General features: G+C 38.1%; 1 protein-coding gene across 1 annotated transcript in view; it reads left to right on the top strand.

Annotated features, from left to right (window-relative positions):
• NTMT2 (N-terminal Xaa-Pro-Lys N-methyltransferase 2) overlaps nucleotides 1-21,632 on the top strand; it is an 84,020-nt gene that overhangs the window by 32,482 nt on the left and 29,906 nt on the right. Inside the window, 1 exon segment of the mRNA XM_053606085.1 lies at nucleotides 19,958-20,133. Coding sequence (XP_053462060.1) covers nucleotides 19,958-20,133 — 176 coding nt within the window.

Genomic DNA, 21,632 nt, shown 5'->3' with positions numbered 1-21,632 from the left:
AGACCTACACAGGAAAGTTTTTTAAGGTGGGGATACAATTAGAGAGACCACTGTAGGATTCTGTAGAGGGGCAAAAGGAGGTATAGAACTATAGAAGCAAATCTTGCTATGAAAAATCCATCTCTAGTATCTCTGCCTGACGTTTGGCCTTCTTGAATTTGAAAGTAGTTAGAGTATTCCAGAAGGAATAGAGAGTTAGGAAGATACCTGGCAAGCAGGTACATGTAGAAGATAGGTCCCCTACTAAATTGGGGAAAGTGGATTGTCCCTCCCCACCTTTGGTTACCTTATTTGTGCTGAAGCTGAAAAGAAGTTAGGAAACACTGGACTAGCCCTCAGTTTGGAAAAAAAAAAAAAAAAGCCCTCTAACACTCTCAGAGTGGGCAGTACACTAATTTAGAGATACCTGAAGCTACAGGGAAGAAATAGAAACTTGGAGCAATTTAGAGACTTGGTAATGACATATTTCTAGCATCCTGGCACATTCATGCCATCTCTCCCTCTCCCCCTGTTCATGAAAAAAAGACTAAGAGAGGTGGCATTTATTGAGCTCCTACTCTAAAAACAAGCCCCATTCTGGGTGCTTTCATCTCGTCATCTCATTAAATAATGTCACCAACCTCGTATGACAGGTATCTTCACATCATTTTATAAAGGAAGAAAGTGAGGTTCATGTGAGTTATGTAACCTACTCAAGATCATACAACTAATTAATGTCAAAGCTGGAAGTAAATCCAGGGATGTCTTACTCCAAGATAGTTTTTCCTTCATCTCTTCCCTTTTCTTTCTTGACCTTGTTCCTATCTTTATGGGTAATTTGAGAAGTACCTATCTGTAAATCTCTTTTATGGAAGTTTTTTATCCTTCATAGTATAAAATGAGTTTTATCTCCTAATTAAGTTTTTTCTCTCTCTTAATAAAGAGGCTAAAATACTATATCCATTAAAGAAAAGATGGAAGAAAACAAAGACAAAGATACTTGGCAAAGACAAGCACGCAGCTATTAAAGAAATTTCCTGTTTGTTAGAAAGACTCCGTTTTATTGGCAGCTGAAATAATATTACTTTGACAATTTGGACCTATCTCTGATACTGGATCAGTATATCCTTTCAAGATGGGATTAAGATTTTGAGTTATTAGTCTGTTTTTTTTTTTCAAAATTTTTATATCAGAAGACAGCAAAGTCATCAAGTAGCCATCACTTCAAGGTAAACTCTTTTTTTATTTTGCATCTTAAAGTCAGAGCATGAGAACTTGGGCTATAAAATTCCTTTGTTACCTGAAAAAGACTTTCTCAAAGGAGATATTTGAAAATCCTGAGCGTTAGTCAGATGATCCACCCCATGTGACATTCCTTTTCATTTTTAAAAAAATAATTTTGCTTACAGCCTTTCTTACTGTAATTTCCATTTGTATCCTTTACTTATTTAAAAAATTAAATTGTCTTCAAATTGATTTTAAATCCTTCTCATTTTTTGCTAACCAAAATCAAAAGCATTCTTGATGGCCAGAGTCTTTCTTGACTCTTCTTGCTTTTACTTGAAGGCATTAGTAGAAACATGAGACCATTGTTGTTTGCACCAGTGAGTAGGCATGCAGCCATATATGTCTTAACTCCCTCTTGGGAGGTTGTAATTCCATGAGAGACAGATTGGGTTTTGTTTCTTGTTTATTAGGTGTTGCATTGGTACTCAATATCTGAATCATGGATGAATTTTCTCTTGGTGTTCACTCTCTTGAATATTGACTGTTTCCTAGAAAGTTTATAAGATCTTCATTATCCTGGAGGGTAAATGAACTTGTACTCTATTTCCCTTTTTGTCTCAACTAAACAGGGGAAGGTCCTTGGGAGTTCAGTTTTTAATGTAATTCAAGGAATAAGTACCATACCATATCAGGAACTAATAGAGTGGTGTCTGTCTTTGATTACTCCAGGTTTCAAACAAATACTGTAGTTCTGTAAGAACAAGTCATTGGACATCTATCTATAGTAAAAAGGCACAGGCTGGCAACTAATTGCCTTATCTGAGTCAACATGCACAACAATTGCAGGAGCTATCAGGAGGAGAGAAGCTGGGGCTGGTCATCACAACTCATATATCTTTTTTAAGGAAATGCTATTGTCAGTTAGGTGAAAATGAGAAGTCAAGGCCGTAATCATGAAAGTATTGAGTCTGCTGAGATTGGTCTAAATGTTGCTGGCATAATGGACCATTCCCATTTCTAGATTAAGGGTTTTAATAGACTGCACCAACTAGTTGACTTAAGCAGGTGATGATGAGTGTGGCTGTTTGGTTGGATCAAGAAGAGCCCTGGGCTGAGGCTTGCCAGTGATCCCAGAGCAGCTTTCAAGCTGGGTAGACTCTGTGAGCTGAGATTTCCTACCCTGATTTTCTGAGGCATCCTGAAGAATTTGGAAGAGTCACATTATTCATTATTATTGGCATAGGGATGCCTGATTTTTGTCATCCCTGTTGAATTTATAAGCTTTTAGTGAGCCACCTGCTGTTTACACACCTTACTGTGTTCTAGGGAAGGAAGATTGGTTTAGGTCAGTTGTTCCTATTGTTGAACATGGAGCTATCCTTTTAATGTTGTATTTTCTCAACCTGCAACTAATTTGTGAAAATTATCAAACAAGTTTCTAAGCATTCCAAATTGTATATGAAATCAGCACATTATACCCCATAAATGCATTAAGGTATACATGATCTGCCTCTTTATGATTTAATTAAAAAATGTAGAAAAAGATTTGCATGTTTAAAATAGCAATTTATGTATTGGGGTTAATAAGTATGAAGAATATAGCATAAAATAGTTAATCCCCAGAAAATGATGTACTTTATTGAAACTGATTCTTGTATCTCTTTCAGCAAATTCATGGTCATTCAGGGTCTAAACATTGACATGAGTATCTTCAAGTTGGATAATAACAATGTAACTCCATAGATGGAGTATAGTCATAGTAATATAAATGGTACTTACTGGAATTTGAACTTTTAGAATCAAAATGTGGGACTAATTGGTCTATTCTGAAGGAGGTAATGTCACAATCCTTATGTCACAATCTTGGGGTTACCTGAAGAAAAATGTTTCTAGTTATGGTTAAATCATTTCTTTTTTCTCAGATGCCTTCTCATCGAAATTATGGCATATTTTGATTTTCTCCATGGAACCACTGTATACTTTGCTTTTGACTTTTTAATTATCTTTTATTTTTGGTGGTTGGCATTAAAAATATGTCTTCCTTAGAATATTACTGATGTCTCCTTGCTTCTTGCCTACTCTGGCTGGAGTCCAGATAATTTTACTTCTTAAAGATATTGTTTTTGATGCCTATGTTTTCTCTTATAATATAAGCTGATTTCTTTCCAGATCTGATAAATAGCTGTCATTTTGGGATTTCTTTTCATTAGATTCCTGGGTTAATTGCATCATCTTTCATCATGCATCTTCTCTTGATTTTAATCCTCATTGGGCTGGAATATAGTTTCAAGAAACTTCTGAAGAATGAATCTATAGGAGGTAAATATTCTTTGACAGTTGGACTTGGTATTAAATTTGGCTCCAAAATAATTTTTCCTCCGAGTATAGATGGCACATTGCTGGTCTTTCTGATTAGCTTTGTGATGTAAGCCTAATTCTAGTGCTTTGAACATAGAGTTGCCAAATTAAGCTTAAATTTAACATAACAATTTTTTTAGCACAAGTCTATCCCACGTAATATGCAATATTTTAGGTATGCTTACATTAACACATTTTTCATTGTCTCTCTGAAATGAAATCTGTGAGTCTAGTATTTTCTTTTGTTAAATTTGACAATCCTATTAGAAGGTCAACCATTTTTCTCTTCCTTATTTATTTATTTATTAAATCATAGCTGTGTACGTTAATGCGATCATGGGGCACCATACACTGGTTTTATATACCATTGGACATATTTTCATCACACTGGTTAACATAGCCTTCCTGGCATTTTCTTAGTTATTGTGTTAAGACATTTATATTCTACATCTAGTAAGTTTCACATGTATCCTTGTAAGATGCACCGTACGTGTAATCCCACCAATCACCCTTCCTCCGTCCATCCTCCCCCCTCCCTCCCCTCCTTCTCCCCCTTCCCCATATTCGTAGGCTATAACTGGGTTATAGCCTTCATGTGAAAGCCATAAATTAGTTTCTTAGTAGGGCTGAGTACATTGGATACTTTTTCTTCCATTCTTGAGATACTTTACTAAGAAGAATATGTTCCAGCTCCATCCATGTAAACATGAAAGAGGTAAAGTCTCCATCTTTCTTTAAGGCTGCATAATATTCCATGGTGTACATATACCACAATTTATTAATCCATTCGTGGATCGATGGGCACTTGGGCTTTTTCCATGACTTAGCAATTATGAATTGGGCTAAAATAAACATTCTGGTACAAATATCTTTGTTATGATGTGATTTTTGGTCTTCTGGGTATATACCTAGTAGAGGAATTATAGGATTGAATGGCAGGTCTATTTTTAGATCTCTAAGTGTTGTCCAAACATCTTTCCAAAAGGAATGTATTAATTTGCATTCCCACCAGCAATGTAGAAGTGTTCCCTTTTCTCCACATCCATGCCAACATCTCTGGTCTTGGGATTTTGTGATATGGGCTAATCTTACTGGAGTTAGATGATATGTCAAAGTAGTTTTGATTAGCATTTCTCTGATGATTAAAGATGATGAGCATTTTTTCAATGTCTGTAGTAGGCCGTGCGCCTGTCTTCTTCAGAGAAGTTTCTCTTCAAGCCCCTTGCCCAGCCTGCGATGGGATCCCTTGTTCTTTTCTTGCTTATATATTTCAGTTCTCTGTGGTTCTGGTTATTAAACCTTTGTCGGAGACATAACCTGCAAATATCTTCTCCCATTCTGAGGGCTTGTCTGCTTGCTTTACTTACTGTGTTCTTGGCTGTGTAGAATCTTTTTAGTTTGATCAGGTCCCAGTAGTGTATTTTTGAAGCTGCTTCAATTGCCTGGGGGGTCCTCCTCATAAAATGTTCTCCCAGACTGATTTCTTCAAGAATTTTCCCTGCACTATCTTCTAGTATTTTTATAGTTTCATGTCTTAAGTTTAAATCTTTAATCCAGTGAGAGTCTATCTTAGTTAATGGTGAAAGGTTTCAGTCTTCTCAGGTCGCCAGCCAGTTCACCCAGCACCATTTGTTAAATAGGGTTTTCCCCACTGAATGTTTTTAATTGGCTTGTCAAAGATCAAATAACGGCAAGTAGCTGAGTTTATCTCTTGGTTCTCTATTCTGTTCCATACATCTACCTCTCTGTTTTTGTGCCAGTACTAGGCTATTTTGATCAATAGCGATTTATAGTATAGTCTGAGGGCTGGTGGCATAATTCCTCCTGCTTTGTTTTTATTTCTGAGTAATGTCTTGGCTATTCAAGGTTTTTTCTGATTCCATATAAAACGAAATATTATTTTCTCAAGATTTTTAAAGTATGTCAATGGAGCTTTAATAGGGATTGCATTAAAATTGTATATGGCTTTGGGTAGTATGGACATTTTAACAATGTTGATTCTTCCTAGCCATGAGCATGGTATATTTTTCCATTTGTTAACATTTTCAGCTATTTCTTTTCTCAGAGTTTCATAATTCTCTTTGTAGAGATTTTTCATGTCCTTTGTTAGATAAACTCCCAAATATTTCATCTTCTTTGGCACTACTGTGAATAGAATAGAGTCCTTAACTGAATTTTCAGCTTGACTATTGTTAGTATATATAAAGGCTACTGATTTATGAATGTTGATTTTGTACCCTGAGATACTGCTGTATTCTTTGATCACTTCTAAGAGTTTGGTAGTAGAATCCCTGGTGTTTTCCAGATACAATCATATCACCTGCAAAGAGCGAAAGTTTGATCTCTTCTGACCCTAATATGGATACCCTTGATCACCTTTTCTTTCCTAACTGCAGTGGCTAAAACTTCCATTACAATGTTAAAGAGCAGTGGAAACAATGGGCAGCCTTGTCTGGTTCCTGATCTGAGTGGAAATGATTTCAATTTAACTCCATTCAATACGATATTGGCTGTGGGTTTGCTGTAGATGGCCACTATCAGTTTAAGAAATATTCCTTCTATACCAATTTTCTTAAGTGTTCTGATCATGAAGGGATGCTGGATATTATCAAAAGCTTTTTCTGCATCCATTGAGAGAATCATATAAACTTTGTTTTTTAATTTGTTTATGTGCTGAATTATATTTATAGATTTACGTATATTGAACCAGCCTTGAGACCCTGAGATAAAACTGACTTGGTCGTGATGCATAATTTGTTTGATGTGTTGCTGGATTCTGTTTGTTAGGATCTTGTTGAATATTTTTGCATCTATATTCATTAGTAATATTGGTCTATAATTTTCTTTTCTTGTTGGGTCTTTTTCTGGTTTGGGGTTCAGGGTGATGTTTGCTTCATAGAATGTGTTGGGTAGTCTTCCTTCTTTTTCTATATTTTGGAACAGGTTGAGTAATATAGGTACTACTTCCTCTTTAAAGGTTTGGTTGAATTCTGGCGTGAAGCCATCTGGTCCAGGGCTTTTCTTTTTAGGGAGATTTCATATGGTTGATGTTATTTCAGAACTTGATATTGGCCTGTTCAACATTTCCACTTGATTCTGGCTAAGTCTTGGAAGGTGATGTGCTTCCAAGTATTGGTCAATTTCCTTCAGATTTTCATATTTCTGAGAATGAAGTTTCTTGTAATATTCATTAAATATTTTTTTTTAATTTCTGAGGAGTCTGTTGTTATTTCATCTTTGTCATTTCTGATTGATAACATTAGAAATTTTAGTCTTTTTTTCTTGGTTAGGTTAGCCAAATGTTTATCTATTTTATTGATCTTTTCAAAAAACCAACTTTTTGATTTATTGATCTGTTGTATAATTCTTTTGTTTTCAATTTCATTTAATTCTGCTCTTATTTTGGTTATTTCTTTTCTTCTACTGGATTTGGGGTTGGAATTTCTTCCTTTTCCAGTTGCTTGAGATGTTCCATTAAGTTGTTGACTTCCTCTCTTTCCATTCTCTTGAGGAAGTCTTACAGTGCTATAAAGTTCCCTCTTATGACTACCTTTGTGGTATCCCAGGGGTTCTGCTAGTTCATGTCTTCGTTTCGTTTTGTTCCAAAAATTTGGCAATTTCCTTCTTAATCTCATCTATGACTCAGCTATCCTTCAGTATAAGGTTATTTAACTTCCATGTCTTTGTATGAGTATTCGGATTCCTGTTGTTACTGAGTTCAACTTTTATTCCATGGTGGTCTAAGAGGATGCAAGGAATAATCTCTATTCCTTTCAATTTACTGAGGTTAGACTTGTGACCTAAGATATGATCGATTTTGGAGTATGTTCCGTGGGCTGATGAGAAATATGTGTATTCAGTTTTGTTGGGATGAAATGTTCTGTAGATGTCTGCTAAATCCAAATGTTGGATGGTTAGGTTTAAATCTAAAATTTCTTTGCTCATCTTCTTATTGGAGGAGCTATCCAATACCACCAAAGGAGTGTTAAAATCTCCGACTATTATGGATCTGGAGGAAATCAAGTTGCTCATGTCTGTTAGAGTTTCTATTATAAATTGAGGCACATTCTGGTTGGGTGCATAAATATTAATAATTGAAATCTCATCATATTGAGTATTACTCTTAACAAATATGAAGTGACCATTCTTATCCTTCCTTACTTTTGTTGGTTTAAAGCTTATTGTGTCTGCAAAGAGAATTGCAACACCTGCTTTTTTCTGATTTCCATTTGTCTGAAATATGGACAACCATCCTTTCACGCTGAGTCTATATTTATCTTTTAGGTTAAGATGTGACTCTTGTATGCAGCAAATATCTGGCCTGAGTTTTTGTATCCAGTCAGCTAACCTGTGCCTCTGTAGAGTACAGTTTAAACCATTCACATTAATGGAGAATATTGATAAGTCTGGTAAAATTTTGGGTATTGAGTTTTTCGAAAGTCCAGTGGACATTTTTAATCCTTTTGCCACTGTGGAAGTTGGAGTTGGATCAAAAGTTTCTGAGTGAGTTTACTTTTGTGGTAGAGGATTAGGCTGGTCATTATGGAGGATAAGTCTGAGAATATTCTGAAGAGCTGGTTTGGTTATGGCATATTTCTTCAACATGTGGAGGAAATCAAGTATTAAAGTATTTAATTTCTCCATTGTAAATGAAACTCAGTTTAGCTGGATACAGGATTTGGGGTTGAAAGTTATTTTGTTTTAGGAGATTAAATTTCGATGACCACCCTCTTCTGGTTTGAAAGGTTTCAGCAGAGAGATCTTCAGTCATTCTAATGTTCTTCCCTTTGTTGGTTATGGTTTTCTTACGTCTGGCTGCTTCCAGAATTTTCTCCTTCATGTTAACTTTGGTGATATTAATTACGATGTGCCTGGGGGATGTCTTGTTCAGGTTGAGTCGTGCTGGGGTTCTGAAACTGTCTGCTATCTGAATTTCAGAATCTCTTGGCATGTCTGGAAAATTCTCTTTTATAATTTCATGGAGAAGTGCCTCTTTGCCTTGTGAAGCCACTTCATCACTTTCATGGATTCCAATGAGGCAAATATTAGCCTTCTTCAAATTATCCCAGAGCTCTCTGAGAGAATTATTTGTTTTTGCTCTCCATTTCTCTTTCTCTTTGAGAGTTTGGGAGCATTCAAAAGTTTTGCCTTCAATGTCAGAAATCTTTTCTTCTGCTTGCTCTACTCTGTTACTGAGGGATTCTATGGTATTTCTAAGATCTTTGAGGGCTGCAAATTCTTGCTTCAATGTGTAAAAATTTTTGGTTGTTTTGTCTTTAAATTCATTGAATTCTTGAGACAACTTTTGAATTGCTCCTCCAATTTCTAATTCTAACTTTTGAATTGCTCCTCGAATTTCTAATTCCAACTTTTCCTCCATTCTATTAATCTTGTTTGCAATTCAAATTCTGAATTCGATTTATGACATCTTGGCCATCTGTTTATGAATGAGATCTTCAGTTACATCTGCTGTATCTTTCCTTAGGTGGGTTGATCTATTCTGGTTATTTATGTTACCGGAGTTTTTCCACTGATTCTGACCCATGATTATTTTATACTGTTTGACTAGATGAGTGGTTAAAGAAAAGTTGGGTTTGGGGCTCCAGGAGTAGTGATTAATTAGCCCTTTGCCCAAAAGCTGGGACTGTTGTCTGTACCTTTTCCCCTGGAGCTTTGCCAAGGACATGTACAGTGCTACAGGCTGAGAAACTGGTGACCTGCTTGTTGTGGTGGGGCTAAGTGGCTCTGTCTTGTTTTCGGCTGGTCTCTGTCTGAACCTAGTGAAACAGTTACTCTGGATTGAAGTATCAGCTGTGGAGAAATACCAGCAATTAAGCCACCCCACCCACCACAGGCAACAATTTGAAAAGGAAAATCAAACCTTCCTACAACCACACACCCAGGGCACCACTTGGATAGTCCTCAGGCAATTGGCTCAGTTCAAAAGGTCTAAATCAATTGTCTCAGTCAGCACCTGTCTCTGGTGGGAGGGTTTAAAAGGTCCTTGGCAACTTGATCGCAGGGGTCTGCTGACAACTCAAATATGTCTTGCTCCAGTGCTCCATGAGGTCAGGAGGACCCACCCAGCAAATAGAATAGTCTGGGAATCTTGATTCCTCCTTCCCCACCTTGCACCTCTGTCACACCCAGTCACTGATAACACCCCAGGGCTGTGACCCAGTTGCCTCCAATGAGCAGATACTCCAGGTGTTTGCACCTGCCTGAATCACAAGGAGCTCTATGTCTCCTCAGCCAGGCTGCTGCTCCCTGCCAATATCTGGCAGGGGGATGTGAGGCCTGACAACCTCGGGTGTTTAATGGAGGCTGAGGCTGTTCACTCAGTTCCAGCCCTGCCCCTGATTGATGTTACTGACAGAACAGAACAACTTTGCGGAATTTGTTTCTGTCCTAGCTAAATTCCCCTGCAGAAGGGAAGCTGTTTTGAATTCACAGAACCTGTGCCTCAGGCCCTGTCTGGCCCACTGTCCGGTCTCAGCTGTGGTTTGTATTCACAACATGGTTACCAGTCAGTTCCAGCCTCTGCCTGCCCTCCTTTGTTTAGGCTGATGATCCCTTGGGGGCCAGGTGCATCTTAGGCTCAGTAAAGCGTTCCTCTGGGTCAGCCCCGCCCTGGGAATCAGCTGGCTCTGCGCGTGCGTTTTCTAGTCCCCGCATTCCACCTAGGCTGGTACCAACTCAGGCAAACCCTTTACTCACAGGGCCTGCGTTTCTGTCCCAGATCTGTTTCTGCCGGTGGTTGCCACCTAAGAAGATGCCTGGCCTCCTCTGGTTGCCCAGAGAGACAGGGGATGTGACTCTGGAATATCCAGGGTGAGCCCTATTGTTGCCAAAAATGTCTGCTGCTCTGTGCCTTGGGACACTGCCACTCCTATGTGGTTCCCTCTCAGCCAATGGTCCTCTCCTCATTCCCGTGCTGCAGAATCGGCACTGACCAGCAGCAGTCCAGGCCCTGCCCACACCTCTCAAGAAAACACCAAGAATCTGGACGTCTGGGGGACAGGCCTCCAGACCTCCAGGGGAGTGGAGGAGTGCTGGCAGCTCAGAATTGCAGGTAGAGAATATATACAGTTTTACACAGTTTTATGCCTGGCAGGAGAGCGCCATGGCACTCTAGTCGGGAAGTAGGTTCAGTTTTTAGAGGATCTCTCCCATGGAGTATAATGGGAGAACTTTTGAACTCTGCTCATTTGTTTATGTGGTACTCCGAGCCATTCTCATGGGGTAGGGGACTCCCGTCCGTTTGTGTCCTTGGGGTTGCAGCTCATCTCAGCAGGGCTGATGTATGTTCTTCAACCTTCTCTCTTGGTGCAGCTGTAATCTGCCAAGTTACTTGCTAAATTTCTGTCCATTAACACTCCTTCTGGATGGGAGCCTCTCCTCAGCTTTGAGTGCCCGGCAGATGAAGGACTCCTCGGAGTCCTTGGCACAGGAGTAATCTCCAAAGTCCCATTTTTCTCTTTCTAAATTACTTTCAGTTCTTGCTAGTTTTTATGTTTTAAAATTTCTCAAGAATGTGTGTAAATGTGCCTTTTTAAAAAATTCATGCTGCTCAGCACTTGTTGGATCTTACAATCTCAGCCTTAAGAAATTTTCTTCTGGAGGCGGAGCAAGATGGCAGCCGAGTAACAGCTTCCTTGCATCTGGGCACCGTGAGTCTGGGGAGATAGGACTCCAGGCATCTCTGGCTGGTGGGATCTGCCTATCATCACCCCTGAGAGGATACAGGGAGTCAGCGAGAGACTTCTGGACCCCAAGAGGAGGACTAAAACAGTGGAAAACCGGCAAGTGGTCGCGTGTGTTCAATCCGTCTAAACCCGCCTGCAACTGTAAGTTCAGTAGCAGAGAGACTGCAAACCAGAAAGGCCTTACCTGTGAACTGTTTTGGTGTCTTTGGACTTGGCACTCAGCTGAACTGCCTTGGGGAGAGCCTGAGCGGGAGTGCGGAGAGCTTTGGCCTTTGTCTGGGGCCCCAGTCTGAGCCGCTGAGCCAGACGGAGCTAATAGTGTTTGGCTCTGGGTCACACGCAGCCATTGTGAGCGATCTGCCCCAGCAAGCTCCACCCTCAGGGTCGCAGAGCTGGAATTGGGTGGGAGCTGGTAACCCAGTGACCAAGTAGCCTAAGGGCGGGTTCTGAGCCGCCTTGCAGTCCTAACCCTCAGGGGTAGAGGGAGACCAGTTTTGGCACACAGGGTAAGTGGATAGCCACTTCAGCAGTGATTCCAGCGACAAGCACTTCCCTGGGAAAGCTTCTGCTCAGCAAGTGAACAAGCGCAAAGTGCCTTTTAAGTGGGCTGAAGAGAGATTTAGGGTGTCTACCTGCTGGGGTTTGAGAAATCAGCAGCCTCCAGTCGTATCAGAACTGTGATTAACATCTCATACCCCAGAAGACCACGTGTTGCCCAGACAATATTCAATAACATATACATACTGCTTTGTTTTCGGTTGTGGTTTTTTTTTTTGCTTTTTGTTTTGGTTGTTTTTTTTGTTTATTTTGATGTTGTTGATTGTTGTTTTGTTTTTTAAGTTCAACCTTTTCCATACAGATCCTTTTTCTTTCTCAATTTTTCTAGTTAAATTATAATTTCCCATTGCTGCCAATTTCAATAATTAGAACTTCATTTTTGTTAGTGTTTCTACCACTATTATTTGGTTTTTCCAGGCAATTTTATCCCGTAAAGTTTTCTGTTTGCTTGGTTTGGTTTGATTTATAGCATTTTTGTCTTTCCTCTCTACTTGGTGGAGGTGGGGTACTGTGTCTGATCAGGTTAGCAAAGAGCTGCTGACCTCAAGGGAACCACCCAACTGGGCACCCCCAGAAGGTGGTTTTTTTTTGAAGGTTGAATCAAAGTACCCTACTGTACACCTATATTGCTCTGTCTCCCTCTTTCTGTGCCTCTCTTCTTTTCGTCAATATTCCTTTTACCCACCCCCTCTCCTTTCTCTATTTTTCTTTTTTTTTTCTTATCACTCGGTCCTCCTTTCTTTCATCCCTTTTTTGCTCTTCAACCTTCTCACACTTCTGGTCCTGTAATCCTTAGTCCACAGGCATGAGAACTTAAAGAGCAAGAGGAAGTGAAAGGAATATTAGGGCAAGGAAACATATAAAAGAAATCACTCATGAGGAAGAATCAGCAGAAAACTCCAGGCAACATGAAGAACTAGTCACGAACAACCCCGCCAAGGGACTATGAGGTAGCTACTGCAGAGGATTCCACCTATACAGAAATGTTAGGAATGACAGAAAGGGAATTTAGAATACACAGGTAGAAAACATTGAAAGAAATGATGGAAACAATGAAGGAAACTGCTAATAAAGTGGAAAATAACCAAAAGGAAATTCAAAAACAGAATCAAATAAGAGATGAACGATATGAACAATATAAACAGGATATAGCAGAGCTGAAGGAAATGAAACAGTCAATCAGGGAACTTAAAGATGCAATGGAAAGTATCATCAACAGGTTAGACCATGCAGAAGAAAGAATTTCAGAGGTAGAAGACAAAGTTTTTGAGATAACTCAGATAGTAAAAGAGGCAGAAAAGAAGAGAGAGAAAGCAGAACGTTCACTGTCAGAATTATGGGACTTTATGAAGCGTTCCAACATACGAGTTATAGGAATTCCAGAAGGGGAAGAAGAATGCCCCAGAGGAATGGAAGCCGTACTAGAGAATATTATAAAAGAAAATTTCCCAAACATCACCAAAGATTCTGACACACTGCTTTCAGAGGGCTATCGGACCCCAGGTCACCTCAACTCTAACCGAGCTTCTCCAAGACACATTGTGATGAACCTGTCCAAAGTCAAGACAAAAGAAAAGATTCTGCAAGCTGCCAGGAGTAAGCGCCAGTTGACCTACAGGGGCAAATCCATCAGAGTGACCGCAGACTTCTCTAATGACACTTTCTAAGCAAGAAGACAATGGTCATCTACCTTTAATCTACTTAAACAGAACAATTTCCAGCCCAGAATTCTGTTCCCTGCTAAGCTAAGCTTCAAAATTGATGGAGAAACCAAATCATTTACTGATATACAAACATTGAGGAAATTCGCCACAACAAGACCAGCTCTACAGGAAATACTTCAACCTGTTCTGCACACTGACCACCACAATGGATCAGCAGCAAAGTAAGAACTCAGAAATTAAAGGACAGAACCTAACCTCCACACTGATGCAAAAGATAAAACTAAGCAATGGACTCTCACAAAATGAGACGAATAGAATACTACCACACTTATCAATTATCTCAATAAATGTTAATGGCTTGAATTCCCCACTGAAGAGACATAGATTGGCTGACTGGATTAAAAAACACAAGCCATCCATTTGCTGTCTGCAAGAAACACACCTGGCTTCAAAAGACAAATTCAAGCTCCAAGTCAAGGGTTGGAAGACAGTTTTTCAGGCAAATGGAATTCAGAAGAAAAGAGGAGTTCCAATCTTGTTTTCAGGTACATGTGGATTTAAAGCAACTAAAGTCAAAAAAGACAAAGATGGTCACTTTATATTGGTCAAGGGAAAAATACAACAAGAAGAGATTTCAATTCTAAATATCTATGCACCCAATTTAAATGCTCCCAGATTCTTGAAACAGACCTTACTCAGTCTGAGCAATATGATATCTGATAACACCATAATAACAGGAGATCTTAACACTCTTCTTACAGAGCTGGACAGATCCTCTAAACAGAAATTAAACAAGGATATAAGAGATTTCAATGAGACCCTAGAACAACTGTGCTTGATAGACGCATATAGAACACTCCATCCCAAAGATAAAGAATATACATTCTTCTCATCACCCCATGGAACATTCTCCAAAATTGATCATATCCTGGGACACAAAACAAATATCAACAGAATCAAAAGAATTGAAATTTTACCTTGTATCTTCTCAGACCATGAGGAACTAAAGGTGGAACTCAACTCTAACAAAAATGCTCGACCCCAACCAAAGGCATGGAAATTAAACAATCTTCTGTTGAATAACAGATAGGTGCAGGAAGAAATAAAACAGGAAATCATTAACTTCCTTGAGCATAACAACAATGAAGACACAAGCTACCAAAACCTGTGGGATACTGCAAAAGCAGTTTTGAGAGGAAAATTCATCACTTTAGATGCCTACATTCGAAAAAGAATGTAGAAAGAGAGCGCATCAACAATCTCACAAGAGATCTTATGGAATTGGAAAAAGAAGAACAATCTAAGCCTAAACTCAGTAGAAGAAAAGAAATATCCAAAATCAAATCAGAGATCAATGAAATTGAAAACAAAAGAATCATTCAGAAAATTAATGAAACAAGGAGTTGGTTTTTTGAAAAAAATAAATAAAATAGATAAACCATTGGCCAGACTAACGAGGAATAGAAAAGTAAAATCTCTAGTAACCTCAATCAGAAATGATAAAGGGGAAATAGCAACTGATCCCACAGAGATACAAGAGATCATCTCTGAATACTACCAGAAACTCTATGCCCAGAAATTTGACAATGTGAAGGAAATGGATCAATATTTGGAATCACACCCTCTCCCCAGACTCAGCCAGGAAGAAATAGAGCTCCTGAACAGACCAATTTCAAGCACTGAGATCAAAGAAACAATAAAAAATCTTCCAACCAAAAAATGCCCTGGTCCAGATGGCTTCACTCCAGAATTCTATCAAACCTTCAAGGAAGAGCTTATTCCTGTACTGCAGAAATTATTCCAAAAAACTGAGGAAGAAGCAATCTTCCCCAACACATTCTATGAAGCAAACATCACCCTGATACCAAAACCAGGAAAAGACCCAAACTAAAAGGAGAATTTCAGACCAATCTCACTCATGAACATAGACGCAAAAATTCTCAACAAAATCCTAGCCAATAGATTACAGCTTATCATCAAAAAAGTCATTCATCATGATCAAGTAGGCTTCATCCCAGGGATGTAAGCCTGGTTTAACATACGCAAGTCTATAAACGGTATCCACCATATTAACAGAGGCAAAAATAAAGATCACATGATCCTCTCAATAGGTGCAGAAAAAGCATTTGATAAAAACCAGCATCCTTTTCTAATTAGAGCAGTGAAGAGTATAGGCATAGGTGGCACATTTCTAAAACTGATTGAAGCTATCTATGACAAACCCACAGCCAATATTTTACTGAATGGAGTAAAACTGAAAGCTTTTCCTCTTAGAACTGGAACCAGACAAGGTTGTCCTCTGTCACCTTTACTATTCAACGTAGTGCTGGAAGTTCTAGCCAATACAATTAGGCAAGACAAGGAAATAAAGGGAATCCAAATGGGAGCAGAGGAGGTCAAACTCTCCCTCTTTGCTGACGACATGATCTTATACTTACAGAACCCCAAAGACTCAACCACAAGACTCCTAGAAGTCATCAAAAAATACAGTAATGTTTCAGGATATAAAATCAATGTCCACAAGTCAGTAGCCTTTGTGTACACCAATAACAGTCAAGATGAGAAGCTAATTAAGGACACAACTCCCTTCACCATAGTCTCAAAGAAAATGAAATACCTAGGAGTATACCTAACGAAGGAGGTGAAGGACCTCTGTAAAGAAAACTATGAAATCCTCAGAAAGGAAATAGCAGAGGATATTAACAAATGGAAGAACATACCATGCTCATGGATGGGAAGAATCAACATTGTTAAAATGTCTGTACTTCCCAAAGCAATCTACCTATTCAATGCCATTCCTATCAAAATACCAACATCGTACTTTCAAGATTTGGAAAAAATGATTCTGCGTTTTGTATGGAACCAGAAAAAACCCCGTATAGCTAAGGCAGTTCTTAGTAATAAAGATAAAGCTGGGGGCATCAGCATACCAGATTTTAGTGTGTACTACAAAGCCATAGTGCTCAAGACAGCATGGTACTGGCACAAAAACAGAGACATAGACACTTGGAATCGAATCAAAAACCAAGAAATGAAACTAACATCTTACAACCACCTAATCTTCGATAAACCAAACAAGAACATACCTTGGGGGAAAGACTCCCTATTCAATAAATGGTGTTGGGAGAACTGGATGTCTACATGTAAAAGACTGAAACTGGACCCACACCTTTCCCCACCCACAAAAATTGATTCAAGATGGATAAAGGACTTAAATTTAAGGCATGAAACAATAAAAATCCTCCAAGAAAGCATAGGAAAAACACTGGAAGATATTGACCTGGGGAAAGACTTCATGAAGTAGACTGCCATGGCTATTGCAACAACAACAAAATAAAGAAATGGGACTTCATTAAACTGAAAAGCTTCTGTGCAGCTAAGGAGACAATAACCAAAGCAAAGAGACAACCTACAGAATGGGAAAGGATATTTACATATTTTCAATCAGACAAAAGCTTGATAACTAGGATCTATAGAGAACTCAAATTAATCCACATGAAAAAAGCCAACAATCCCTTATATCAATGGGTAAGAGACATGAATAGAACTTTCTCTAAAGACGACAGATGAATGGCTAACAAACACATGAAAAAATGTTCATCATCTCTATATATTAGAGAAATGCAAATCAAAACAACCCTGAGATATCATCTAACTCCCGTGAGAATGGCCCACATCATAAAATCTCAAAACTGCAGATGCTGGCGTGGATGTGGAGAGAAGGGAACGCTTTTACACTGCTGGTGGGACTGCAAACTTGTACAACCTTTCTGGAAGGAAGTATGGAGAAACCTCAAAGCACTCAAGCTAGACCTCCCATCTGATCCTGCAATCCCATTACTGGGCATCTACCCAGAAGGAAAGAAATCCTTTTATCAGAAGGACACTTGTACTAGACTGTTTATTGCAGCTCAATTTACAATCGCCAAAATGTGGAAACAGCCTAAATGCCCACCAACCCAGGAATGGATTAACAAGCTGTGGTATATGTATACCATCGAATACTATTCAGCCATTAAAAAAAATGGAGACTTTACATCCTTCGTATTAACCTGGATGGACGTGGAAGACATTATTCTTAGTAAAGCATCACAAGAATGGAGAAGCATGAATCCTATGTACTCAATTTTGATATGAGGACAATTAATGACAATTGTGGTTATGGTGGGGGAACAGAAAGAGAGAAGGAGGGAGGGGGGTGGGGCCTTGGTTTGTGTTACACTTTATGGGGGCAAGACATGATTGCAAGAGGGACTTTACCTAACAATTGCAATCAGTGTACCCTGGCTTATTGTACCCTCAACGAATCCCCAACAATAAAAAAAAAAAAAAAAGAAATTTTCTTCTGTTATTTCTTTAATTATCTTCTTCCCTCCATTTTATCAATTTTCTAGAATCCCAACTAGCTTACTGTTTGGCCTCCTGAATTGCTTTTGTAGGTCTAATTTTCTTACTTCTGTTTTCCATATCAGTCTTTTTGTTTTATGTCCTGGAAATTAATCTAATTTCATATTTTATAAAGTTTTTGTTTATCAAACCTTTATTTCTTAGAATTTTTTGTTATTGTTTAAATTGTAATTTTCTTGGAATCTTATCTTTAATTTATGAATGAATGATTTCTCATATCTCTTCAAGGATATATGAGTTTCTTTGTTTTGGTTCAGTTTAAATTCTTTTATTTTATTTTATTTTTTTTATTAAATCATAGCTGCGTACATCAATATGATCATGGGGCACCATACACTTTTTTCATAGAATATTTGACACATTTTCATCTCATTAGTTGACATAGCCCTGCTGGCATTTTCCTAGTTACTTTGTGAAGACATTTACATTCCACATTTGCCAAGGCTCACATGTACCTTTGTAAGATGCATCACATGTGTGATCCTTTCAATCCCCCTCCCTCTACCCACCTCCCCCCTCCCTCCCCACGCTTTAGTTTAAATTCTTATCCATTTCTCGAATTATTTCTATTTCATTTGAGGACAGTTCTGATTTTTTTATCTCAATCTTTTTTTCCAGGCTGCTACTTTACTATTATATACTTGAAGATCATTGTTTATCCACATTTAGGATTAAAAGACAAGGTAAATTATTCTAGGTAGTGAATAAGGTTTTCTCTGTCATGTATTTGTCTCTTAGATAGAAAGGATGATAAGAAGCTCCATGTGTGCAGGTAGACCTTATCAGACACGCATGAGTTTGAGCAGAGAGCTTGGAGTCTTCTGTAGGTTTCTAGAATTTTAATGCTAACTGTTCTAGATCTCCCTAGGAAGTTTCTTATTTATTCTTTTTTTTTTTTTTTTTAAAGGATGGATATATCCTCCCCAGGATTACAGCTGTTTGCCCATTATTTTCAAGAGGGTGTACTTTTCCTCTCACCTGGCTATTCTCTAGACAAGAGTTTTGATTAATACTTTTATTTTTTTGACTTACATTCTCATTCTTACAGTCGTCCCCTTTTGACTGTAATTCTGGAATGTAATTTCTTATTGCAACTACTCTAGTTTGCAAACTGTTTACATTTTATTCTATCTAATTTTTATCTTTCAGAAATTTATTGGAATTATGAATCCATCAGTGATACCTTCTCATTTTCTTCCCTGTTATGGGTTTAGTCTGTTAAGACAATTCTTAGGGAGTATTGGGATGGAGGGGAGACAAATGCCTGTACTCAGCCTATAATCTTGAACCAGAGTTCCTCTCTTTACTCTCTATCACTTCCTCCTGAATGTCCTGTAATGAAAATATTTTGTATCTGCATGATTGAATTTTGGTTTACAAAACACACTTACATGAACTCTTATTTATTTACCAGAAGTTGGAACATACGTTTTTTAAAAATAAGTGTCTTAAAATAATATCTCATATATTTTGTAACATAATGAAATGACAATATATATGTGAATGTGCCTAGCATAGTACCTGTTTAGATTAGCTGCTCAATAAATGTTTTATCTATTTTATTTTATTTTCAGAATATAGAGCTCAAGTAAATGTTATGCTGGTATACAGACATATTTGGATATGAGTTGTTCAAAAAAGAGAAAAAATTAGCTACTTGTACCTTGTGATTGGAAGTAAGGATTAATGACAAAATTCTTATAAAAGATTTGGAGCTTAGAGATAAAACTCACTATGACACTGATGACATTCTTTGTTCTCTTGTAGCTAACATGGTAAACTTTTACAGTCATAAGCTATAGGCTCATTAAACTGCAGAGTTGTTAAAGCTTGAAAATTCCATTATTGGGATTTGTAGAGGACAATCCTGAGGTTCGGTGTTACATAACAAGTAAATCACTGAGTCAGGACTCAAACCCCAATCTTTTTACTTCAAACTGGTGCTCTTTCTTCCACAGCACAAATATTCGTGGGCTTTTAAGAGCAAATGCAATGCATAAGTTTGGGCTTGTTGTATCATATAAATATTAATAGCTATTAACAATATTTCATTTGCAGTGAAATTGTATGCTTTAACAAGTCAAATGATCAATGGTGAGATGCAGTTTTATGCCAGAGCTAAGCTTTTCTACCAGGAAGCACCGGCCATAGAAGAGGGTATGATGGGAAATTTCATTGAACTGTCTAGCCCAGATATTCAAGCCTCTCGGGAATTTCTTAGGAAATTTGTTGGGGTGAGTAACACAACTGTAGCTTGATGAGAAGGCAAAGTCCTTGCAGACACTAAGCTCACATGCCTCTGTGTTGTCACTTGTCAGGTTAAAATTATACGGCTCAACCAAGAGTTCAGCCTGAGAACCTATTTTAAGATGTTTAGAAAGGATGGACCACATCAAACCACTGGTTTATCCCATTTGGCATTTTACCCTCCTCACACCAGCTAATCTTACATGCTTCAGGGAAAGGTGAACTAGTGGTGCTGATATTGCAATTTGTGAACTGAGGAGACATTTCTTTTTGAGTCTCATAAATAAACGGTTGATACTCAGAAGACTGATGAGAGATCATGCCCTTTGGGATCTTGGATTGACTTATTGGTGCCCTGTAATAAAAATTAGATGTAGTAAGGAAATGCATGCCTATGTTCAGTTAAAAAATAATTACCTTAGAATCCCTTTGTATTACCATATACATGGTCTAGATTTTGTCTTGAAAGAATGTTATCACTTTGCAATCCTGGTGTTGGGTGAACCCACTCTTCTTTAATTTTGTGTGATGTGGAAATAGAGAGTATAGTATAGGGGCCAAAATCTTGGGCTCAAAATTCATCATAGTTCTTTTGCTTAATGGATAAACATCTTTGGGCTTGTTACTTAAAGTCACTAATCCTCAGTTTTCTTTTTAATTTTTTTTTTATTAAATCATAGCTGTGTACATTAATGCAATCATGGGATACCATACACTGGTTTTATAGACTGTTTGACACATTTTCATCACACTGGTTAACATAGCCTTCCTGGCATTTTCTTAGTTAGTGTGTTAAGACATTTACATTCTACATTTACTAAGTTTCACATATACCCTTGTAAGATACACCGCAGGTGCAATCCCACCAATCACCCTCCCTCTGCCCACCTCCTCCTCCCTCCCCTCCCTCTCCCTCTTCCCCCTATTCTTGGGTTATAGCTTTCATGTGAAAGCCATAAATTAGTTTCATAGTCCTCAGTTTTCTTACCTGTGATGAGGGGATGACACTAGACACTACCTCACAGGAGAATATGATCAAAGAGATCAAAGATGTCAAGTATCTGTTTTAGTATGCAAAATGAGTACCCCCAAAATCTAATTTATTGCAACTACTACTAACGGGCTTTCATATAATATGTTCATTATATTTGAAAGAACTTCATTTAGTTGTTGGACTAGATTTAACCCTGCGGCTTTATTGGCTGCTGTTAGTTCTACTGAAAACAGAAACAAATTTGTTCCAATTCAATATAAAGTAATTTGTATGAAACTTGGAGACCATTTTATGCTGATAAAGGATACTTTATCAATATTAAATTGTGAGATTAGTCTGTCAACCTATTTGGCAGCATAATATGATGAATATTCCTAGTGTGTGTGTGTTTTTAAAATTTCAGATTAATATAAGGAACATACAACTAGGTTACATTGTTTGTGTTTGTTAGGTAAAATCCAAGTTGCAGTTGAGACCTCACCAGGAGGCATG

Source organism: Nycticebus coucang, chromosome 10 (genome assembly GCF_027406575.1).
Source record: "Nycticebus coucang isolate mNycCou1 chromosome 10, mNycCou1.pri, whole genome shotgun sequence".
NCBI lineage: Eukaryota > Metazoa > Chordata > Mammalia > Primates > Lorisidae > Nycticebus > Nycticebus coucang.
Note: the sequence above shows the minus strand (reverse complement) of the source record. Positions and strands in the feature narration are given on the sequence as shown.